This window comes from Lethenteron reissneri, chromosome 29 (assembly GCF_015708825.2).
Source record: "Lethenteron reissneri isolate LAM-NWPU_2019-01 chromosome 29, ASM1570882v1, whole genome shotgun sequence".
Taxonomy (NCBI): Eukaryota; Metazoa; Chordata; class Hyperoartia; order Petromyzontiformes; family Petromyzontidae; genus Lethenteron; species Lethenteron reissneri.
In genome coordinates, this window is record NC_083807.1 from 11,805,335 (window position 1) to 11,830,805 (window position 25,471).

The 25,471-nt window shown below is 47.2% G+C and overlaps 1 protein-coding gene across 3 annotated transcripts; it reads left to right on the forward strand.

Moving 5' to 3' along the window:
- Nucleotides 1-3,868: 3,868 nt before the first annotated feature.
- On the forward strand, nt 3,869-22,374 carry LOC133349250 (N-myc protein-like). 3 transcript variants are annotated; one of them, XM_061562592.1, is made up of 3 exons: nt 3,869-3,967; nt 10,644-11,274; nt 15,154-22,374. In XM_061562592.1, exons 2-3 carry the CDS (start codon nt 10,665-10,667, stop codon nt 15,990-15,992), a joined length of 1,449 nt encoding a protein of 482 aa, XP_061418576.1. In that variant the 5' UTR covers nt 3,869-3,967; nt 10,644-10,664; the 3' UTR covers nt 15,993-22,374. The 3 variants fall into 3 exon arrangements, with proteins under 3 accessions (XP_061418576.1, XP_061418575.1, XP_061418577.1); XM_061562591.1 differs by lacking the exon at nt 3,869-3,967 and adding an exon at nt 6,246-6,452; XM_061562593.1 differs by lacking the exon at nt 3,869-3,967 and adding an exon at nt 6,246-6,452 and having other exon boundaries at nt 15,157-22,374.
- The last annotated feature ends 3,097 nt before the right edge of the window (nt 22,375-25,471 follow it).

Below are 25,471 nucleotides of genomic sequence, written 5' to 3' on the forward strand. Positions count from 1 at the left end.
TTCAGTTTTGGTGCCAGAAAAAAGGGTAAAACCCCTATTATTAAGGGTATGATTATTAGAGGCAATTTTTTCTGCTTCATCGTTCACCACCACAAGAGCGCCGAGTGCTGACTGCTGCCACCAGGGGGCACCACAGGGCAATGTGTCTTGGGCCATAACAATTGGGTCGTCTTTTGTTTTGACTTAAAACTTTCGTGACTGCAGGAATTCATATTCTATGATTATTTTGGTAAAGTCACGTAGATAGAAAAAATAATAACGATAAAATAATAAAAATAAAGCGAATAAAGAATAATACAAATATCACGACGTTTCTATCGCAACACAAGCGGTCGTCATCAGGAACGACCGCTTGTGTAGCGATCGAAACGTCGTGATATATTTTTTATTGTTTTATCCACTTTTCATTTTTCTTATTTTATTGTTATTATTTTTTCTATCTACGTCACGTTACCGAAAGAACCATAGAATATAAAAATTGGGTAGTCATTCGTTACTGTATTTAAAACGAGGTTAGACTAAAAGTCTCGTTTTCAAACAGATACCTCGGTAAATACGGAATACAGGTTTAAAGCAACGTAAATATATATACATTTCAGGTTAGGTTGCATATTAGAGTGAGGATTAACTTCGGCAACGCGGAGGAAATTGTTTTCAAATGTAAAGCGAATGGAATGTTTCCATGTGTACGGAGTATTCTGGTGGAAGAAATAATTGCAGAACGAAGCATTTATTTTTTGGAACGAGACAAGAATCGTGTAGGATATCTAAGGGTATGATTATAGGGTTAGTAAACTCGCTACAGTCGGGAATGATTTATTTGTAGATGACTTAAAGGCAAATTTATATCCCAAAGTACTGTAGATCAGGGGTCGGGAACCTTTTTGACTGGGAGAGCCATAAAAGCCAAATATTTCTAAATATATTTCATTGAGAGCCATATAGTATTTCTAACGTATAATAAATTAAATGTCTTACTTTTAATGCGACTTCTGGTGCTGCATGATTTTGCTGATGGTCTTGTAGTCTGGTTCATATGTGGTGAGATTGAACTTCATGCAGGCTTGACCCGTGAAATTTATCTTCAAAACTAATTTGTTTACTTTAAAATGACACAGTATTATTAAGCAATATCACGAGTATTTTAAAATCAGTTCCAAACTGATTTTTTTATTTTTTCAACTCAAAATTGTCTGGGAGCCATATGCCGTCACTAGAAGAGCCATATATGGCTCGCGAGCCATAGGTTCCCGACCGCTGCTGTAGATGTTTCTCTTATACTGGTAGGAACCTCCTGGTTACACTAGCCCACATGGGATTATTGTGTCCGTCCGTCCGTCGTGCATCCAAAAATGGGAGGGGTGGGGCTGGGTGGAGAGGGGAGGGTGGGGAGGGGCTGGGTGGGGAGGGTGGGGCTGGGTGGGGCTGGGTGGAAAGGGGAGGGTGGGGAGGGGCTGGGTGGGGAGGGTGGGGCTGGGTGGGGCTGGGTGGAGAGGGGAGGGTGGGGAGAAGTTGGGTGGGGCTGGGAGGGGCTGGGTGGGGCTGGGTGGGGCTGGGTGGAGAGGGGAGGGTGGGGAGAAGCTGGGTGGGGAGGGTGGGGTTGAGTGGGGCTGGGTGGAGAGGGGAGGGTGGGAAGGGGCTGGGTGGGGAGGGTGGGGAGGGGGAGGGTGGGGCTGGGTGGGGGGTGGGAGGGGTGGGGCTGGGTGGGGTGGGGCTGGGTGGGGAGGGGCTGGTCACCCCGTGGTGCCCTTACGTTTAACCTACTCACGCCGGCTTGTGCCCGCCCTCACAGTCGGGCATACTTGCGGAATACACCACGCCGCCGTTGACCCTGGCCATTGACCGAGCAACCCAACGTTCCTATCAGCTCCCTCCGCAGGAATGTGTTCGATAGCAGGAGGCAATCAGTCATTATGGAGATCACAGTGATAGTTCTGAGTACGAATAAATGGTAAATCCGAATTGAAAACCGAATTCAATCTGTTTCTTGCTGTAATTTGGCCTGATTGTACATGTTCATCATCATCATCATACACCAAGTGCTTGCACACGAGATCATTTCGTCGCTCCATCTCCGGAGTGGACGTCTGCTGGGAGGCATGACCCTGCCTCTGGCTGCCAATCCAATATTAGTCTCGACCACCAAACCACATGTCGTAACCGTAAATGTGAAGTCTCTGACATGAGTTTTGTTCTCTCAATCTACGTATTCTCTCATTGTAATTCCAAGAATAAGCTGCTCTATGCTTGTGTGCGAATTTTTCACATGTTGTTCAATTGTCTGAACCGGTCCTGGGCCTCCCCTAGGTCGACTCAGCCTCAAATTTGTACCTGGTGCGATGTGTAAACATCGCCACTGGGGAGACAAAGGCGGCCGGGCGCGGTGTTGCCCACCCACCCCCACGTGTGCCGTGCCGGCCTTCACAGCACTTGCCCCCACAGTCTGTAAAGGCTACACGGGGGACCTTTGCCTTGAACACGTCACTCCCGTGACGTCACGCCCTTCGTTCACAAAGTAAAGTGACGTCACGCCCTTCGTTCACAAAGTAAAGTGACGTCACGCCCTTCGTTCCCAAAGTAAAGTGCCGTCACGTCCTTTGTTCACAGAGTAAAGTGACGTCACGCCCTTCGTTCCCAAAGTAAAGTGACGTCACGCCCTTCGTTCCCAGAGTAAAGTGACGTCACGCCCTTCGTTCACAAAGTAAAGTGACGTCACGCCCTTCGTTCACAGAGTAAAGTGACGTCACGCCCTTCGTTCACAAAGTAAAGTGACGTCACGCCCTTCGTTCACAAAGTAAAGTGACGTCACGCCCTTCGTTCCCAAAGTAAAGTGACGTCACGCCCTTCGTTCCCAAAGTAAAGTGACGTCACGCCCTTCGTTCCCAAAGTAAAGTTACGTCACGCCCTTCATTCACAAAGCAAAGTGACGTCACGCCCTTCGTTCACAGAGTAAAGTGACGTCACGCCCTTCGTTCACAAAGTAAAGGGACGTCACGCCCTTCGTTCACAAAGTAAAGTGACGTCACGCCCTTCGTTCACAAAGTAAAGTGACGTCACGCCCTTCGTTCCCAAAGTAAAGTGACGTCACGTCCTTTGTTCACAGAGTAAAGTGACGTCACGCCCTTCGTTCACAAAGTAAAGTGACGTCACGCCCTTCGTTCCCAAAGTAAAGTGACGTCACGCCCTTCGTTCACAGAGTAAAGTGACGTCACGCCCTTCGTTCACAAAGTAAAGTGACGTCACGCCCTTCGTTCACAAAGTAAAGTGACGTCACGCCCTTCGTTCTCAAAGTAAAGTGACGTCACGTCCTTCGTTCCCAAAGTAAAGTGACGTCACGCCCTTCGTTCCCAAAGTAAAGTGACGTCACGCCCTTCGTTCCCAAAGTAAAGTTACGTCACGCCCTTCATTCACAAAGTAAAGTGACGTCACGCCCTTCGTTCACAAAGTAAAGTGACGTCACGCCCTTCGTTCTCAAAGTAAAGTGACGTCACGCCCTTCGTTCCCAAAGTAAAGTGACGTCACGCCCTTTGTTCCCAAAGTAAAGTGACGTCACGCCCTTCGTTCTCAAAGTAAAGTGACGTCACGCCCTTCGTTCCTAAAGTAAAGTGACGTCACGCCCTTCGTTCCCAAAGTAAAGTGACGTCACGCCCTTCGTTCCCAAAGTAAAGTAACGTCACACCCTTCGGTCCCAAAGTAAAGTGACGTCACGCCCTTCGTTTCCACAGTAAAGTGACGTCACACCCTTCGGTCCCAAAGTAAAGTGACGTCACGCCCTTCGTTCCCAAAGTAACGTCACACCCTTCGGTCCCAAAGTAAAGTGACGTCACGCCCTTCGTTCACAAAGTAAAGTGACGTCATGCCCTTCGTTCACAAAGTGACGTCACCGGAGCGAAATTAATACTGCGTTTGTGTGTGACTTTGTCTTTTTTTGGCGCCAACGAAGCCGCAAACACGTTGTCTGACAAAGGTAAGACGCACCAATCTATTGTCTTGTTGTTTATTCGCACACGCAAAAAGAAAACAAGCGAAAGCCAAATAGTGAGAATTAAAAAGGTGGTGCAAGGAAGGTGAGGTTGGACACCAGAGAGGGCTTTCTATGAAAACCACAACAATTACAACTAAACATGTTAAACTCATACTCTTTGGTTCTTTCGGTAAAGTCACGTAGGTATAAAATATATATTTACAATAATTTTTGTTTTATTTTATTTCTCTACCTACGTGACTTTATCGAAATAACCAAAGAGTATGGATTCATGCAGTCACGAAAGCCACAAATCAATGTTAAACTCAGTGTTCAATATATGTGAGAGTTCGGCTACATATAGGATACATCTTGTTAGTTTGTGGCTTATCAGGCTGACCCGTAGTCTATGCTTAAAGTTATTGAGGGATGTTGATATGTTATCAATGTTAAGATAGGAATTCCAGAGGACTTAACCTCTTTATCTGATGGCTAATTGACTATGCGTGGGGAGGGTGAAAGTTATCGGAGTGTCTGCGATTGCTTATTTGAGTTGCGTTTTGTTAACTCACAATATAAAATATCGACAATGGTCGATCGTAGCAAACACGCGCAGTTTAATATGAAGCTGTTTTATAAATGTGTAATTCATTGCTTTATGAGCAATTATCACCTTTCTACCAATACACCACACACCGCATACATACTTATACAGCACACAAACACATTAATTGTCGTATAGACGATAATCGATATCGTAGTCTTCATAACAAATATAACGTCGCAATAAAGAACTCTCAGGCCGCGTGGCCACGGCGGCGATTTTCCCGCGTTCACAGATTCTCAGCGCGCGCGCTGCCCCCCCCCCTGCCCCCACCCCCCACCATCCTCCACCCCCACCCTCCCCCCACCTCGCCCCACCCCCCATCCTGCCCCCTCCTCCTCCCACCTCGCCCCACCCTCCCCCCACCTCGCCCCACCCTCCCCCTCCTCCCACCTCGCCCCACCCTCCCCCCACCTCGCCCCACCCCCTCCTCCCACCTCGCCCCCCCTCGCCCCACCCTCCCCCCCACCTCAACCACGCTCCAAGCTCCACCTCCCCCAATTGAGACCTTAACAATGTTGTTACCTAATTCTAGATTTGAAGCTTTCGTGACTGCAAAGATTCATATTCTTAGGTTTTTTTCGGTTAAGTCACGTAAGTAAAAAATAAAATGAAAATAAAAATCACGACGTTTCGGAGGCAACACAAGTCTCCGTCATCAGGTGGGACCGTCACAGCCGAATTAGCTGAATCATTGCTTCACTTGATGCAGCTAATTCGGCTGTGACGGTCCCACCTGATGACGGAGACTTGTGTTGCCTCCGAAACGTCGTGATTTTTTTTTTCATTTTTATTTTGATGTTTTACTTACGTGACTTAACCGGAAAATGTTGTTACCCCCCCTCCCTTGCCCACAATATTAACCAGGCCAACCCCCCTCATCTCAATCACATCAATAACCTCTCACCCCTACATTAAGTCCAAAATCCGCCTCCCTCCACCCCGGTTTTAACCACGTCCATAACCCCCCCACCCACCCCATCTCAACCACGTCCATAACCACCCCCACCCCATCTCAACCAAATCTATAACCCCCCCCATCCCATCTCAACCACGTCTATAACCCCCACATTAATTACGTCCATAACCCCCACCCCATCTCAACCACGTCCATAACCCCCCACCCCCACCCCACATTAACCAAATCTATAACCCCCACCCCATCTCACCCACGCCCATACCCCCACCCCTTCTCACCCACGTCTATAACTGCCCCCCCCCCCTGCCTCCCCCGCCCCATGGTAACCAGGCCGCTAACTCCCCTGTCTGGGCGAACTCAGCGCTGTCTCGCCTTCCCGCGCTCCCGCTGTCTCCCCGTGACCCCCCCCCCCCACCACGACACTAACCACGCCCTTAACTCCTCCTTTACTCGCCTGCCATCCAATAGACGCGCGGCTTTTGAGTTACCCCTCCCCACCCCCTCCCCACCCCCTCCGGCTTTGTTGGGAAAGGGGGAGGAGCGTACCCACCCCCCCACCCACCCCCGAGCTCGTGGCGCGTGCACCACGTGACGGGGCGGCGCGCGACTGGCGGGAAAGTGGTGGGGCGCGCTTTGTTCGCGGCGCAGTGGAGCCGGGCCCCGTGCGCGAGCGCGGCGAGGCCACGGAAGCGGCCACACGGGAGATATTTGAGATATTTGCCACGTTTTTGTGATTATTTTAGAGGAGGGGGATTTTTTTGCGGGCGATTTTTTTATTGTGGTGGGGTAAGGGGGAAGTGTTGGTTGTGTAGATTTAAAAAAAAAAAATTTGTTACTGCACGTGCGGGAGAGTGGTGATTTTTGTTATTTACAATTGGAAGCAAAGCAGCTTTTGTGCGTCTAGTCGACCCCGCGCGCTGCCGGCCGGCGCGGGGCCTTTGGCTGCCGCCTCTGCCCGGGAAGAGGTGAGAAGCGACCCGGGGCCTGCGGTGGTCCAGGGGGTGGTTGGTGGGCGTCTCTTATATGTGGGTTGTCAACCTAAACAAAGGGTGGTGTCTACGTCTTTGGGGGTTATTGGCTTCGCTGGGTGGTTTTTGGCTTTGTAGTCTGTGGGGTTTGGGCCGGCAAGGTTCAGGAAGGGTTGGGATCATGATTTGAGGTTCAGGGTTTTAAGTGGGAGTCATGTGGCTCTGTGTTCTAAGGGTTGGTTCACGTGTATATAAATAACATCGGGCTTAGAGGTGGGTGTGTGATTGTCTAGTGATTTAGTCATTGTGCCCCCGTTGTGGTTTCTTGTAGGGGTTTGTTCAGTTGCAAGAAGTTTGGGGTCGAGAGGTTTAATGGGATTGACTATCATGGGTATGTTAGAATGGTCTTGTTCGTAATTAATCGAAATCACGTAGTAAATTAAGCCTACAATGCGACTTGGATTGTGATTAGAAATTAACCCACGTCTGTTTTATGATCTACAGATGATAGCCCTCTTGTTTATGTTTTTGGGATCAGCTGTTTAAGGTCTCCTGGGTTAAGTTAAGCGCATTCACAGCCTGGAGGAGTACTGTATAGACATCCAGGATCTTTGGGGCAATGGATGAACCTGCCTTTCAACTTCTAAGTATTATCTTCTCGTATATGCAGGACCCTCCTGAACATTAAGGCCTTACAGGATAAATTCATGGCATTGCTAGTATCATTCAGCTACCAGAACCCAGGGACCCACAACTCCTGGTGTCACAGCTGTAAGTCTTAAGCGCACTGGGTTTTGACACTTTGAGCCATGTGCACCGAGTCCTAACAACCATGAGCTGAATCACTCTTTGCCCTGAGCTTTGGATGTCTCCATCATGGGTTTTGAGATGTTTCATTCTGGGTTGTATGAGGGTTTAAACTGCGGAGACCATGAACTGTATGTATGGTTTACTTATTGTCAGCATAAGTTGAATGAATCTGAATCGTGGAACCTGAGTCCTGGGAACCGTTTGAAGTATTGGGAGGCTGAGCTCAAATTATCCCTGAACCTGTGATCCTTGTTTCCTGGAAATGTATTCCTTGGAATTTCTTGTCGTGGGATTGTGAACTCAGGGAGCCTGTCACCCACCCAGAACTGTTCTCTACAGCAGGGGTTGCACTGCAGACATTTAATTCAGTGCATTTATTGTGTTGTGTGTTAGGTGACGATCCACTGAGATGCTTTGTTTCTATGTCATGAACCTTGCATGAAAGGGACTGTTAGAGGGATTGGCCAACCCAGGTCCCCTTTAAAAATGAACTTCTGGTTTCAGTGGGCACTTCTACACATGCATCTATAGCTCTTATATCAATCCACTGCCGGATGAGGGGCTCCTCGTGCTGTGCCGGTCTTGAAGATTATTTGACCATACTTTACCATGCAACAATGGATTTGTCTGCGCTGTACTCTGCCGACCACCACCGTGGCAGAACACAGCTTATCTTCAGCGATATGACAAGATTGGATGCGATCCAAGTTTATTTGCTCAATGGTTTATTCGACTCTTACCTGGTTTCATAAAAAAATGTAATATGAACGTGGACTTTTTATTTCCTTTTCAAGTTATCTGTTGGCAGTTTTCACATTCGAGATTGCTTGTTATTGACTCCACAATGGGGCAATGATTTTTTGTCATTAAAGTGTTTCTTTTTCTTCGCATCTCATTGCTGTGGTTTGCGGCAAAGCTGCTGCTGTCAGACTGTGTTTTGCTCCCCCCCCCCCCCCCCCCGTTGGCACTCGACAAATGTGTGACTCGTTGAAATGCGTGCGCTGAGATTTTTGGTGAAATGTGCCAAAACAGTTTAAGGTAACTGGCCCATAAACCATGGTTTTATTGTTTAAGTGAATTGAGTGATACTGCTGATTGATGCATCCGATCGTGATCTCTTGTCCGTTTTTTATAAGGTATATCTTGAGAAACTCCAGTTGCTCTGGGTTAATATGTGCACAGTACAATCGACAGTTGATACAATGGTCAAGATTCTTAAATACACTCGCCTCTGTCCACCCGGGAGCATGTATCGCTACACCACAGCCAATTGCCTAGTCGCATGTCGTGGAGTAAAGGGTGGGTACTTAATATCTCTTCCAACACGTCTGGTCAGTGTGGAAGAGTAGACCAAATACCTTAAAGTGGAAGCCCCTCTGCCAGCAGTCGCGTCAGGAAGCAATTGCAATGCTGCACCTTTACTGCTTGCAATCTGGCGTGGGAATATTGTAAAATTTGGGTTTTGAGTAATCGATTAGAGAGTCGAAAGCAGTAATTTTGTATGAGTACAGTACCATTATGCAGGGAATTTAGATGGCTTAGAGCTTATGGATAAGATTACGGAACATGATACAATATGCTGTCATTAAAATTTTGACATTGGGAAAAAAGCCCAAATAAGCCATCTCCAGATGCTGTGCACTGTGTAACCTGATACATGTCAGAAGCCAACAGCAAACTTCAGCGAATTTCAAAGGAGAGTAGTGAAACTGGATGCGGTTACAGAACCATATTGCCGATAGAAACTCTGTCCTGAAAAGAATGTGAACGAGCAGATTAAATAATAACACTTAATACACAAAGTGTTTTTTTTTATTTGAGTGCTGGTGACTCATTGAGCCGTTTGGTGTGATTGGTTGATCACCACGTACCACCCGGTCACAGAAACCATAATGAGTATACCATGCCAATGTATCCGTGTCTCTGAGCAGTAGGGTTTCAAGAGTTGAGAATGCCCACCTAAAATAACAATTACATATTTTACCAAGCTTAGTTTCGGAGGGTAAATTTGGGATCTGTGTTGTGACCTTGGCACACAATAACCTGTTCTTGCAAATGATGTCACGGGCCACTCAGGCGTGTACTCATTCCCCTACAATGCATTTATCATAGTTTTATATAGGATCTCATAAAAAAGCCCGAAGACAAAGCTGACAGTTACGACTACCATAGTTGCAGTCAAAGCTGAATGATGTTGCATTCACGCGAACCTCGAATGACCCAAATCTATGGCATCGATTTTAGCGAAATCTATGCCGTATCCTTGCTCAGGGGAAAGCCACGCCTATGCACACTCAATCAGAAACTTTATATCTGATGCTGGAAATGTTGGTATCCGGTCCTTTGACGTCTGCGATCTAAGCAGGCCCGTGTCTAGGAAATAGCCGCACAAAGGTAGGTAGGGGCAACCCCACGCCAAACCCGGAATGCTGACACCAATGCAATCTCACAGGCAGCCAGTGTAACTTTATTAGCAACGCGGCGCATGAGCTGGCAATGCCTGGCACCAGAAAGAAACCTCGCGGCCAAATTTCTGAAGCGGTTGCAGCTTAGTCGAATGCCTCTCAGTTGCACTCAATGCCCACACCGCTCGCCAACCCACCCACTGACTATATAACAAGCGTAGCCAGCGACCTCCATTGATGCCAACGTTTAGCAGCAGGTAGTGAAGAGTGGTCCAAATGCTCGTGTTTCTAGAGGCCCTTGTCCCGCTGACACAGTTTCTGGTCAGTTTAATGTGGAGACGCCGCTCATCTGCTCGGTCTCGCGATTCGACTCTAATTAAAGCAGTGTGCAATATCTGCCCAATGGGGGAAGAGGTCAACACTGCGTGCCTCTCAGAGCTGTATTGAGGCAAGGTGCCCCTCTGATCCTGCGGATTAGGGGCTGCCTTACTGTGGCTGTCTGAGCCCTGGATTAAGCACGTGCCTCGAGATCAAGATTGGCCAAATTAAAGGAATGGAGTTTGCCACCGAGGTTACACACAGCGCAAGATAGGAGTAGCGATGCACTCTGCCAATAGATATGCATCTGAGACGTTTATCCAACTGTGCCAATCCACTTACTACACGTGTCATGCATGTAGCGTAGCAGTTCAGAAATGGGGAACATCGTGTGAATGGCTGACAACTGTGCAGAGCTGACCTCTTCACACTGGGAAATTGATGTATGTTTTTTCTGTGTAGAACTCTCATTAAAGCTCGTAGGCCATGGTTTCTTATACAGGTGCCCTGTAGCCAAACCTGCCTCTTGTATGGAGTCATTAACGATATTGGAGTTTTTGTGCTCACAAAAAATGCAAATGATTTATTGGCGGGTGTGGAAAACAAAGAACTGTTGGGATTTGAGAGTCGAGCTGACCACACTTGTCTCCCACAGCCCAAGTGCCCAAACGTACCCATGGCCTGGTTCCCGAACACCTTCGGCGCCACAGTCGCCACTGCATCGTGGCCCGACTCTGAGCATGAGTGCGGCTACTTCTACGACGACCCCGATGAAGACGACGAGCTCTTCCGGGCCGGCAGCTTCTATTGTGCCGCGCCCGGTGAGCACATCTGGAAGAAGTTCCAGCTGCTGCTCGGGCCCGGGAGCGGCTCTGTGCCCGCGCCGGGCCCCCTGTACGTGGGCTGCCCTGCGTCTCCGGGTTTTTTGACGCCGCCATCGCCGCAGCGGCTGGTGGATGAGGGCGACGTGGCGGCAGCCCTTCCTTCCGAGCGGGGCGCGGCGCAAACCTCGCCGTGGCCCGTTCTCGTCCGCGACTGCATGTGGGGCGGTGCGGTGGCGGCCGTGGCCGTGCAGGGCTCGCCGGGGGCAGGGGGAGGACGCGGCGTCGGTCCTGCTGGCGTGTCGGCACCGCGGGTCGTGCCGCCAGAGCTGGGGCCACTGGTGCTTCCGTCGCGGTCGCCGTCGCCCGCGTATGGACACGCGCGTGCACGTGTGCTCGGCCGCACGGACTCGGTCGGCTCCGACAGCGACGGTGGGAGCACCAGCGCCTCCGACTCCGAATCCGGTGAGGGTTCGATGATGCCAGCTGCACACACTCATTTGGCTTCAATCTCTGCATCAGGCGATTTTGGAAACTCCAGCATTGAAAAAAGTTACATTGTTGTGCTGAACTTCTATGCTTCATCAGTTGTGGACCTGGGCATCCTCTCAATATTCCACGTTGACTAGTGTGGTGAAGTATGGACAAATGACCTCCATAGCCTGCACGAAGTGGGAAGCCCCTCATCCCACAATGGGTTGACGTCTGTGCTCCCACATATATTTGGGAGTTTGGAAGTACAGTACAATAGTGGAATGTGCTGCACTGCCATCTATTGACCACCACATCGCACATCCCCACAGCCACCTATATTAACCTCAACCCAGCCGAGCGTCTGAGATCTGATGAGATTGGGCGCGCTCCGGGTAATTTAGTCGTAGGCTATAATTAAGTATAATTGATGCAAATTATACGCAATTGTTACTTTTAGGCTCATAGAATGAACAAGAACGGAAAAATTATCCAGAGCATACGAGACGAAATAAACTGGACTTGATTCATGATCCTGAAATAATAAAAAATAATCAAATCACTGGAAGGTGTTAATTGATCTTTGCGTAATGAATTGTATTCACATTTCAATTACTTGGCGCTTGTGCGTACAAAATCTATGATGGTGTGAATCTTTAGAAACTTCTATTGGTTTAAACTTTGAAATTGGAAATGGCGTACAAATGTCTTAATCAATGTATCGATGGCAAGTCTTGCTTAATATTAGGCTCTTCGTTATGGAAAAAAATAAGAAATTATTAATGAAACAATGATTGTGCTGCGATAAATGCACGGGATATTATTTTCATCATAATAATTGCACCATAGTAACATTTTAATTTCATGAGGATGTGCACTGTGCTCCTGGCATTTTGACCTCAAGAAAAAATAATTGCAACAAAGTATAAAAAGTGAGCTCTCGCCCTGTTTGCAAGGCTTTCACAATGACCATGTGCCTCCCTGAAAGCCCAGGTGAACGTTTAGTTTATTACCTTACGGCTGTTAGCTGTGTGCATAGCACTTAAACGTGCCTGGCTGAGCACGTGCTCTCACAAACAGGATGTAAAAGGCCAAGTAGTTCAAACACACAGGTCGTGCACATGGGCTTTTGCGCAAGGCAAGGCGGCCTTGTTAGAACCGCTGTCCCTTTGTCTGGCAGTCGCGACTGTTGGACTCTTCTGTTCCAGCAAAAATGAGTGAGTGTAGTTGATTCAAGCATTTGTTAAACATGAAAGGCCTTTTATATGACGTTTGTGCGGCTTGGATGGACTTTTCTGGCAGCCCATTGTCAGAAGTACACCGAGTAAAACGGCAACGAGTTGATAGGAGATTTAATCATAGCTGCAAATTATAATGTTCCATTATTGAAGTCACTCCGAACACTGAAGGACAAGAAGCAGTTGTGTGATTACCAAGTTTCCTGATTAAAATAGATGTGAGTGTTTTTTGTCGGCTATAAAATATTCTCCTGATTATTCCAGCATGTTGACACTCGGACCAAAGCAACCATTTATCACGGTCCAAATCTGCCAAATGATGAAAAAGTGGAATATTCGTAGCAATCATCGCCCCTTATTGCGTAGACTTTGCAGGACATGTCTGGAAAAGTAATGAGGCTCGGTGGAGCTTCCAGGTAAACAAGTACAATAATAATAACATCAGGAAAACCCCTACATACAGCAGATTCTCGTATCACAAAGGGAATTGGAGTTAGAAGGAAAAGTGTGTTTGCGCTCATCATTTATAGGCTCAGATTGTGGAATTAGTGATGGAATCATGTGAAATTAGAAAAAAAGTTTGACTGAATGGCCAGCTGGCTTGCTGGAGGGGGAATGGCGGGCAGATGGACAGATCGTCGCGTCAATGGCATTTAGTAATCAAGTGGCAGCTCTAAGTCCGACCATCGTCAGCAAGTGACACGCTGGGTGGAAGAGGCGACCACGAGGGCTGTGGGCTCCATGCAAGAGAGGAATTGACAGACGGTGACGTCCAAGAAACATGTGGCCTGCTAGTCAAAGTGAAATAAAAAAACGAATCGCCAGGTGCGATCATAGTGTGGATCAGAGGCTTTTGAGAAGACCAAAGAGAAGTTGTTTTGGGACAGCATTTCCTGGGGCTTTTATCGAAAACAGAATGGTGCATTGATAGCTGCAAGCATTCGTTGAAATGCTCCTTTGTCGAATTAACTAACTTTGGTTTCATCACTGAATAATAATTTGGTAAATAAAAAAGAAACAATCTCATTTTGTTCATTGTCAGATCGTTAAAAGTGTTACAACCCAATCCACATGCTGACAATTTATTTTTATTCAATTGTTTTTTTTTAGCGAAAATGTGCTGATGCCTCCATTACTAAAGATAGGGCTAAAATGGCACGGTATATTGAACTTCTTTCACACCTTACGTAGCCAATCGTGTGATGTGCTTTGACCGTTTTGTAAATATGTGAATCTGGCCCTTGGCGCGGTGAAATGGGTTTGCCCCAGTTTTCAGCCCGTGAACCCTGTAAAATGAGGGAGCGGTGGTTGCTGTATTCATGTGTCGCCGGGTAATCTGGTGTCGCCGGGGATCCATCTGCCCGGCCGGTAAAGCCTTGGAGTGTGGATTATGGCCCTCGGTCCAGATTATTGAGGGGTCGGCAACCATCTGTTGTGTGACCTCAGGGAGGTGGAACCTCGACCTCATTCTGTGAGCTCTGGATGGTCAGCAGTTTAATTGTTTATCAGCTGAGGTGACCGGGTGGGTCGGGTGAAGAATGACCTTGCAGAGCACGGATTGCAACTTTGCTGAGAATCTGGGTTATAATCCAGGAGCTGTCCTCGAAACTAGATTTTAAGTGTAGCAAGTTGAGTTACCAATCACTGCACGAAAAACATCCAGCATAAATGTAACATTTCCAGTATATTCGGCATATTCCAGCCCTGAGAGTTAAACATTTTTGGTTCGATTGCCATTTGATTTCCACACTTTATGGCAAAAAAATGTGCCTCTAGAGTGGATAAGAGGCTGCAGAACAGACTTGAGAAGTCGTTCTGTGATGCTGTATGCTATCTTGTGACAAGGCGGTGCACTGCTAGCTGCAAGTGACTCAAAAGAAAATGTGTTGGTCTCGTGACCTAATGCGAATAGAACAAAAGCTATTTCATATATTGTCTCGAATATAAGCAATATATGTATATGCCGTAGTGGCAATCAGCCACGCAGCAGATATTGAATTTCAGGTCATTGTAGTACAGTGAAGAGGAAATAGTTCACCGGGTTCTATGTGACCGCTGCGTTGCTCCGAGCTCCGTGTTTCCCTTTACGGAAACACAGAGATTCACACTGCTGCTGCGTGGGGGGCTGTAGCTGGAAATGCTCTACTGTAGCTACAGCTGAGCGAGCCTGTCACTGTGCATTGCGTCAGTGGACCCCCGCAAGGCAGCGCTGAACACCGCCGTGTACATCCTGCACGCGGCGAAATTCAACGAAGCACGGAGCCCACGTCTCTATAAACACGGGCTTGCTCTCGAACCGTCGGGTGTCTCGCCCGTTAAAGGGAAGGAGCGATCGAAAAAACACAGTTGCTTCTTATTTTTTTGATTGCGTGCCCAGCCTGTGAGTCCAAAGTTGCCCTATGTGAGTTTGGAGGTTTAATTAAAGGAGGAAAAAGTTAATAAATCGCACGTGCGCCATGGTATCGCTCGTAGCCTCACCACCGCCTTGATGTATTAAATGTTTAGCAGTGACATCAATAGAATACCATATCAAGAGACTTAATCATCACTATCTTTTTTCCTCATTAAACAAACGTCAATCCATTAATGTGAGAATTTATCAATACCCAAAAGTAATCTATATTTTTCTTTTCAGCAGAAGACGATGAAGACGATGACCATGATGATGATGACGACGATGATGACGATGAGATAATTGACGTGGTGACGGTCGGGAAGCACCGTACAGGCGACACGGCGGCACCGGCTTCGGCGCAATCTGCCGCCTCGTGCCGCCCCTTTGCTCTCCTGGTGCACCAGGAGCAGCACAACTACTCGGCGCCATCACCCCCGACCCGGCCCGCGGCTGCCCCCCTCAACTCTCGGCACTCCCAGCCAGCCAAGCGGCTGGCACCGCCACCAGCGCTGAAATCCTCGTGCGCGCTCCGCTGCAAGCCTCGCGCCGCCGACCCCGTTTACGAGATTGCGACCGCCGTAAAATCGCCAACGTCCAGGAAAGGGGCGATAGCGGGACCGTCCCTCGACGTGACATGCCACGCCGCGCAAGGCCTCAGGCCGTGCGTTGTCACCACCGCCGGCCCGCGGTGCGGCGCGGGGTCCCCGCCGCGCCACGCCGCCGGGCTGTCGCTCGTGCCGTTCGCATCCTGCGCGCCAGTCTCGGCCGCCTGCTCCGACTCGGGCTTCACTTCGGGCTCGGGCGACGACTCGGATGAGCACGGTCGGCGGCGCAACCACAACTTCCTGGAGCGGCAGCGGCGCGAGGACCTCAAGCGCAGCTTCCGCGCGCTCCGCGACGAGGTCCCCGAGCTGGCAGGCAACGAGAAGGCGGCCAAGGTAGTGATCCTGCGCAAGGCCGCGGAGAGCGCCGTGGCTGCCACGCGCCGCGAGCTCGGCCTGCTGGCCGAGAAGGAGCAGCTCAGGGCCCGCAGGGCCCAGCTGCAGCGGCGCCTCCTGCAGCTGAAGAAGGCGGCGTAGGCCAAGGTGCTGCCACCCTGTCTCCGCCTCGTCCGCTCTTCATCTATGCCCGTTACGCGTCTCTTAAAAGTTATTCTGTTTCCCGCGTGATATACGGAAGGGTGGCCCTGTGTGTGTTCCCCGGATAGCGGGTGTTTATTGTTGAAAGCAAAAACAAAGTTATAGTTTGTTGGGAATGTTTGTATTTTTTTACATAGTTGGGCAGCCTCTGCTCACAGAGGTTTGCAGGTTGTAGCCCAGCACTCTTACATTTGCGCACCTTTACTGTGAGCCAAACCGACAGTCCAAGGACGTTTAGAGGCTCCTTTGTCTACTAGAGGTTTGAAAATACGATTGTATGAACAATGCAGCCTGGCTGCCATTTACATTTCATGGGAGAAAAAAAATGCAATATTTTATTAGAGCATTTCTACACTAAAAATAAATGTACCATACATTTTTGTTTAATTTTCAACTAAAATAGGTGTTTATGATAGTGGCTGTCAGGGTCAGGAAATGCTCTAAACCAAGGCGGGTGCCCAAGCTGTCGCCAGAAGCCATTGTATGGTTCCATCAGCATCTGCACAACAGAGTAGGGGGGGGAGTTGTACTGTTGGCGGCTGCAGCAGTCTTGTTGGTGGTGATTGTGTTGAGTGATGATGCATGTTCTGGCGGTGAATTTGCTGACTGTCACAGAGATAGTGATGTGGCGATGGCTGTGTTTTCTTGTTATTGATGTGGTGATGACATAGTCGGTGGTTATAATGGTATTAAGGATAATAGCGATGTGGATGGTGGTGAACGATGTCGCGGTGTCATTGTAGGAATAGTGAGCTGGTAAAGATGGCGTGGTTTCTGCTGAATTTGTGTCAGTGGTTCTGGATGTGGTGATGGATGCGATAATCTCAGCCACCTGGGGCAGCCTTGCCACAGTATCGCCAAACAAGCCTATGGCTTTGATACACTTTTTGGGACCTCTGGGTTCAAATAGCAGTCAAGTTACACTTGAGCTGGCAGCATGTTTTGGTGTAAAGGACCATGTGACCTCTAGTAGCAGAAGGTTGGCCTCTAAAATGTTGCTTGAATTGCTGGTGATGAGCAAAATACCGCGAGCCTTCGCTTGACGCTACTCAACAGCATCCGGCGAAGGAGAATCCGCGGCGCGTCTTTTTACGTAAGCATCACACTTTGGTAAAATAAAACTACTTAAGCACAAAGATACCTTTCTTAGAGTATATGATAATAAAAATGTTTTATACACGATAACAATTGGATATTGGAAGGCAGCGCTTTCTGACCAAATATCCATAATGTGACAGGTTTTGTAGTGAACGCTAAGGACATCATCAAAATTAAAATATACACTGTGGAATGTATCATACACTTTTTGCGGAATGTAATGGCATTTTTAGTTTGCGCATCTCTGCCTTTGCGTGTTAAATTGTGATTATAATGATTCTGAAATTTATTTTTGCCAAATAGATGTTCTGAACAGATCTTTTTTTTGCTATGACACAATGCACAGAATTTCTCGCTTTAATCTTTATGCCGAATCGGGCTTGCGTTTTGCACAGGTTTAAGTCCGTATCTTAGAAGCGTGCTGTACTCAAGCGCGTGCGCGCTTGTGATGGCTTGAGCCAGGGGCGAGCCCCCCTCGCCTGTTCCCTACCCAGTTTAACTCCTCCGTCTGTTTCTGCAGTGACTGATCCCGATACACGCTTTCATGAGGTGGCAAGCTACAGCGCTGTATTTCTCTCACAGTTTGTAATGCTTGGAGGTGGCTCACTGTCTGATAACTGAGCACCAGCCTAGATTTATGTCTAGGCAGCCAAACCAAGAATAAAGCATTCTCAAGTGGAGCAATTGAGGATGTAATGATTCATCGAATAAAATCGATTTGTATGCCCACCACGCATGACTATCATGCGTGTAAGAAGCGATTATTTTCAAGATGTGTATATTCATGAAAGCGCTGCAGCCCCGCTCATGGCTTGCACATGCATCACAATAGCAAACAAGGAATTGAATCGTGAGGAGGTGAATCATTACATTCATAGAAGCACACTTGGTGGTCCCAGCTCAGTCACCAGTGGCTGCACACACAAACCCCATCGTTCAAATTCGTAGTTTATTTTCAAGTGCTCGTTTTTCCAGCTCTTGATGACTTATTTTAATGAAAATGGCGTGACCACCTCTCGTGCGAACATTAAGGTCTGTTTGGCCTTACGGTGCTGCACCCTTTAAGTCCGTTCGAAAGTCTCTTCTCAAGAGGTGCAGGAAACCTTAACTCTCCATTGCAAAATAAAAGTTTTTCTCAATGGGCTTACACATGGCCATAAATACAGTTCGTGTACGTACGCATTACTGCACATTGGCCTTGTATCTTCTGCCGCCTTATTTGGAAGCGTGTAACATCTCCCAAGCGCATTCCAACCGAATCCTCTCTCCTAGGAGACCTCTCATGGTAGACCGCTGCCACTTACACTCGGGTCAGCAGGCGCAGTTCACAGGCGTCGGTGGGAGGTAGGGGGGGGGAGGTTGCGGGAGCGCGTCTCTTTTTGTTGTTGCAAAACCTGGATGGATTTAGCAATTGTAGAGATTATAGAACCGTCTTCAGGGATTTGACAAAGCGAGCCTAGGGCTGCACCACCGCGATTCTCTTTAATGTCCACGTTCAGGTGCGAGACGGGGGAATGAAAATAAAAGTCCCATCAGGTTTTTTTTTTGCGCGCTACAACAGGGTAGGGAGAGAAGGTCTTGCGGACGCGCGTGAGCGGGCGGGCGGGTGGGAACCGTGGTTGTGTGAGGTCTCCCCCCTCCTCTTGGGAGTAGGGGGACGACGGTCACGTCTGGGGTCGTCGTGGCTCCGGATTGGAGAGGCGCCGGGTGCATGGCGCCTGTCGTGACCCAGTTTCGGACGAGCACGCACGCGCTGGTTAAATCGCTTAATTGGTCATGTGGATGTTTAACGCAGCAGCGCCGAAACTCGCAGCCTGCTCCACTGTGTGCGCTCCGAGCTGCGGAGAGGCATTTTTTGGTCACTTTGTTTATATATATGTTTCAAAGAAGGTGTAGAGGATCATTTACGGCAAAAGCGTAACGTTTTGCAGCATTGCCAACCCGTTGTAATTCAATGGTGTTTATTTCCTCGTCCCTTGTTTTGTTGATGGGGAAATGGTTTTTGTATTTTTATGGGGATGTTTTTTTATTTTGTCGCAAAGACTCTGCTTGTTTAAGGCACCAATGGCTGACCCCGCTTGATGTCACATCCCACGTGGTGGAAACCTGCAGGATTGTGTGAAATTCCAAGTCAGTTGAAACAATATCGTAACATCTCGTAAAGTATAAATCCACTCAACTAAGTGCTCATCACATCACACTTGGTAGTAAGATACGAGTCACTAATATATCCGATTGAACGACTGCAAGATTTCTGCGTGGAGATTTCTTCTTTGATTTCACCGCACCACGTGTACATTTGACACACCTTAAACTGGCATGCTGTCAAATCATTCGAAAGAGTCCCAATAACCTCGTGGGAAGTGCCCCAACACACTTTGAGCTGAATCAAGGAACCTGTATAACTCGTTATAAACGTTTATGGTTTGTAAGGCCAGACAAACGCACCACCACAACAGCATGCTCCTGTGGTCAGAGGTTTAGTTAGACCAGTTTATAATTCAGCTGCCGTGTGGTTTGTGATATCAAGCAAGGCAAGGCTATTTGCAAAGTGGTCTATTCTTTCATGATAAGACATAGTTGTGTGTAAGGGCTGTAATGATTATTTAAGGTGTGTTAAGTATTTTTTGGACTAAATGTTTAGATTTGTGTTAGGATTGAGATCAGTGGTTAGCATTGTAACTAAATGTATTTGGTTTTTGTTGACATAATTTATGTATGATTTCACTGCCTAACAGCGCCTTTAATATTTCATTAGCTTTTATTATGCTATAAATAAGATCTTGTGGTTTCTGGAGAGTGGTTTTGCTGTATATTATGCGACTTAAAGGCAAATGTACAGATATACGTGGGTAGGGGAATCGATGGAATGTGGCAATCACGGAAGCTTCACGAACCAATTGCATAGGTTGGACCCTTTTTACGCGAAATAAGATAAATAATTATCGTGGAATTGATTTGGCTATAAATTGTTTGTGTAGAACCAAGTTCAAAGATTTTTCAGCACGTTTAAAATTATTCCATTGAACCAATGCACATACAGTATCGTGTAAAAAGGACCACTGTTGTGATAAGAACAATAGAACATATTGTCAGTCTCATGTCAAACCGCGTTTGATTGGTTTAGAAGGCCCAAGTGATCACAAATGTCCCTGTGTGATTGGCTCCATTCCAGCGCGCCCCCTCCCCCGACAACTTTAGTCTATTAACGGCGACTCCAGCCAAAACGAGGGACCTTGGTTGACATCTATAAGAGCAAGAGAGAAAAGGAGAAACTGAATGGGAAGTCCGTAAGTGGAATACGCGTGAGTGCTTTGCTCAGGCTTTCATCATTGTAGAAAGTCTTAAGGGCAAGGACTGTAGGCAGTGGAAGGGGGTTGACCTCTTGTTTTGAAGTTTCATTGAAAAAAAGACTACATTTGCATGTAGGCGATGGAGGTGATGTACTGCAGATCAAAAATGAGGGGCCGGTCATGGCTGCAGATCAAAGTTGAGTTTTCGTGGGGGTGGCAGGTGGCACAGGGAAAGGAGTTGCACTGGAGCACTGAGCTAGTACCATGAGAGTCGAGGTTCGAATCTAGGTTCCAGCAGTCTGATTAAACTGTGTTCTTAAGCATGATCGAGTTAAAATTAAACGAAACTTAGTATTTTTTCCAGGTAAAGCCCACTGAGCTATGCAGCTCTTTTTCAGAAGCGACCTGGTCGCAAATGATAGCTCAACGAAGTGGCTTGCCATGTGGAAATGTATAGCAGCCAAATACTCTTAAATGCATGTTTCTAAATGTGGAGGGAAAAACCAGAGGACATGGAGAAAAATCCGTCCGACCACGGGGAGAACATGCAAACTCCAAATATACAGCAGGCGGCAAGGTCGGTATAGAACCCATGACCTCCTGTATACCAGGTGAGATAGTAAACATCTCGCCACTGTGGCAAGTTGGTCTCCAGCTGGTCACCAACAACTGCCTGAACTGCAAGAATAAGTTTAGTTTTTCACTTAATTGGCATATTCTATTTCTGAAAGTTTAATGTTTATATTTGACCCAAATATAAATTGGACTCAAATATGGATTACTGCAGGGACTTTAGAAGGAGCTCTGTGATAAACTACTTAAGAAGTTTTGTGTTGCCATCGTTTGGGCTGTTTTATGACAAGATGGTGAAATTGTTCCTTGAGAGCATTCCAAATCGAATTGTATTCGTCTCTTGGTGCCAATTTATATTTAAAAACCTTAAAATAGATACTCTTTTTAACTATTGGTGAGGACAGGTAATGTGTCGAATTCCAGTTGATTTTGAGACACGATCAAATGGGCTTCAGTGGTGTAAATTAGACTTTTGCTTATGAACAACTTTCAACAACTCATTGAACATTCAGCATCAATATTTCCACAGAGGCGCATTGAGCATTAGTTTATGTAATAGACGCGGTAAAGGCAGATCCGTTTTTGAGTTGGCATATCTCACCAACTGCACCATGAAGCCGCAAACGTCCAGGCTTCATGAACTACACACAATGGGCCACTGCCTTCATACGTTAACACGGCCACTGCAGAAGCCAAGCCTCCGTGCGCCATCACTGCCACTTGCCAGCACTGACCCGAAAGAGGCCGATCGGCTCGTGTTTGTTCGTAAACATATGCTCAAAACCCAAGGCAAGGCCAAATTGCCTCGTTCTCCGCCACGAAGCCACCGCCCTCCCCCAACCCTATCCCGTGTGTCCCTTCTGTGTCTTGGTGTGGTGGAGAGAAGAATCACTTTTCATTGGGACCACACTTGTTTCCCCGCACCCTCCACGCAGGGAGGCTGCAAACCGTTACATCAAGTTTCTCACTTGTGTCTTCCTACAAGTACTTTTTTTGTATGTTGGGGGCTGTTTTTTGGCAATCTTCAAATGATAAAAGATGTGAATTATTTGTTAAAGGCTTCAAATGGAGTTGAATGGTATGGTGATGGAAGAAATGTTTGCATGGCAGCAGTTGCAATTTTTGTCATGGTGTTTTTGAGAGGGTGGCTTAAGAGAATGTGATTGCCTAAAAGAGCCTCCTTTGCGTATCTCACACGGGGCAGATGATCAGATGGTTTTGGACACTTTGTTGTACGATTTTGGAGGTTTGTTTTTTTACTGTGTTCCAGTTTGCAAGGTTTTGCACAGTGTTTGGGTGTTGATCACTCGTCAGCAGTTTGACAAGCTTCACGGCGCCCTCTGTCTTGTTTTTTACGGCACTTTGTCTCTATCCAGTTTTTAATTAAAACGTTTGAACAAAAGCAGTTGCCTCCTGAGTCAATGTTTTCGGTCTTGTTTTATTTCATGAAGGTCCTAGATTTGAAGCTTTCGTGACTGCAAGGATACATATTCATTGGTTTTTTCGGTAAAGTCATGTAGGTAAAAAAACAGGGTATCCTTGCAGTCACGAAAGCTTCAAATCTAGAATTAATACCCTCTACGGATAGTAATTTTGCTGTGACGGTTCCACCTGAAGACGGAGGCTTGTGTTGCCTCCGAAACGTCGTGATTTAATTTTATTTATTTGGTTTCTTTTTAACCTACGTGACTTTACCGAAAACCCCAAACAGTATTTATGAAGGTCGTTTTAAGTTCTCTGTCCATGGGCAGGTCCATAGCTCAAGTGGATTGCTGCGGCGGCGAGATGTGAACTCCCTCGCCTGGTATGCAGCAATACTTCTGAATTCTGGCTAATCGCTTGATGAAGCTGGTTGTAGTTGGCGAAACGTCATACTCGAATTGTAAACGTGGGTTTACTCTCCAACACACCGGTGTGCTAAACTAGTAACTAACTGGTACTAAATTTCGATTTAAAGCTTTCGTGACTGCAGGGATTCATCTTCTTGGTTCTTTCGGTAAAGTCACGTAGAATGGAAATAATAAAAATAAAACATTAAATAATTCTCACTGAATTATTTTATTATGTGTTGTTTTTTTATTTTAATATTTCCATTCTATGTGATTTTACCGACAGAACCAAGAAGATAACTGGTACTAGTAACTAACTGGCACGTTTTGTTTACGTGATAAACCTTACTGTGTCGGGTGGTGGCGGGTTTAACGACACATTTATATTCACGTGAGCATGGCCGATGCGTCCTCCTGATGCCACATATGGTGCATCAAGGAATTGGCGGCCTGTAAGTGCGGCCATGAATCGCAAACCATCGACCCGCATCGTAAACACTCCGCTGCCTTCAATACTTTAAAGGAGGAACGGACTTGGTCCACTGCGTCTGAACAGACAATTGAGTGGATACATCTAAAATTACATCTTAAATCTGCTATTAATCCATTCGAAATAACATTTAAGCGATCTAACCAAAAGCAATTAAAACCCTTATTTTGGATAATATTGGCCACGAAAGCATACGTGTTAAACTACACCCCTTGAGAAGCATCAGAGCTGGTTGGTCACAAAATCGTGAATTCAAATCCTATCCGGGGCCAAATCTACGTCACAGTGGTGTGTCAGAAAGTTACGGATGATTGGCTTCATGACGTTATTCAGAAATATTGTATGGTAATTTATGAAAAAGTTGAAAAACCCCGAAATATTGTGCGAAGAAAGTGTGGAGAGATTTGTGCTTGGATTTACAATGAGAGAAAGGGAGATGAATTCGAGAGCATACAGGTTAATGAGATTCAAAGTGTAAAAAAAAGTCAGTGGGCTTGGATCGGACACATCGCGAGAAGGGATGATGCCTCAATGTCAAGAATAATGACCGATAGGCGACGAATGGAGCACGTTCGAAATGTCATCCAAGGAGCTGGAGTGATGAATTCAGCTCGTATGCTGGTGCTCGGTGGCTTGATCCTCCCCTATGTCGGCTTGGTCTCAAATGAGTACCTGGTGTGGTGTGTAAACTTTGTCACTACGGTGACAAAGGCGGTCGGGCATGGTGCTGGCCACCCACCCCCTCGTGTGCCTTGCCGGCCTTCATATAGGTCAGGGGTCGGCAACCTACGGCTCCGGAGCCGCATGCGGCTCTTTACGGGCTGCTTCTTGACGATGAGTACAGGTACTCAGATGCATTGCGGCTCTTTAAATACTGAATTTTGTATCGAATTGGAAAGAAATGGCTCTTCTTGTTATTTTGGTTGCCGACCCCTGATATAGGTGCTTGCTAACAGCACTTGCCCCTACAGTCTGTTGAGGCTATACTTGGGATCTTTGTCGTACATCGTAGGATCGTGAAGATGTCAGAAACTTGCAAAGGCCCTCATTCAGCAGTGGATTGACCATGGATGATTCTGAAGACTTTTTTAATCTCTCGAGCAAAGGGACCTTCACTTGGTTAAATGGAAATATATCCACGTTGCAAAGTTTGTGGGAAATAATAGCCATTTTCTATACTTTTGAGGCATGAGCAATTAGAAAATAACTTCCCAGGAACAAAAATCGTGTTGCAAAGTGGATTATTCATTTATGGGGGAGGAGGAGGGGGGCTGCAATATTTTGATATTACGTAAATAAAATACTCTATAATTGAGTCTAATTTACATGTATCGTGAGTTTTACAATATATCGTAATGCATGAATTGCTACCTGCCTTGTGCGGGAAGGTGGCATTGATGACGAATGTTACTGCTGGAGCGCCTGCGACATTCATTCAGCACCGCCATGGTGGCGTTTGGGTAAGAAACAAAACATTGCGCACGGAAGGTCCTTTTTGACGACGCAGAGAGTAAGATAACCTTTTAGTCCATCAGCCTATGAACCTCTGGCATCAAATGTCTCCTGCAAGAATTCGTTGAAGCGTCAAATCCCTGGGCCTGTCACATCCCGGTTTTTCATTGTAATCGCTGGCCACACTCGAGGGTTGTGGTGGTGGTCGTGGTGGTGGTGGTGCCGCGTGTGTGTGTGTGTGTGACGCTGTGGCTTTGCATGGCTCTGCGGAGGGCGCGTTTGTTAGCGTGCGGCCACGGGACAGATGGCAGACGCTTAAATGTGGCTGACCCCCTTTTGAATGGAGGCTCTGTGCTCGCGTGCGAGCGGGTGGTGCGTGCGTGCGCCTCTGCGCAAGTGCCGTGTGTGTCAAAGCCGAGTGCTTAAGATTTCATCAATAGCCAGACGTCCGCATGGACGTGTGTGCTCATGCGTGCACGCGTGCGTCCGTAGAGTGTTTGTGCGCTTGTGCTACAACGCGACTCCTTGTGACAGACAGAAATCCATTAAATCCATTATGATCATTATTCCGGTGCCAATGATCCACTCGCCGCAGTGCCCGCTTTGGGGAGGATCGGGGGTTAATTCCTTAACTCGCTTCTGTCCTCTCTGAAACCTCCCAATCACGGGCGTGGAGGAACCGCT

Excerpts from the sequence above, each read along its gene's own strand:
- LOC133349250 (XM_061562592.1), top strand. The coding sequence starts at position 10,665 with ATGGCCTGGTTCCCGAACACCTTCGGCGCCACAGTCGCCACTGCATCG. Across the intron at positions 11,275-15,153 it reads CGCCTCCGACTCCGAATCCG|CAGAAGACGATGAAGACGAT; the intron begins GTGAGGGTTCGA and ends TTTTCTTTTCAG.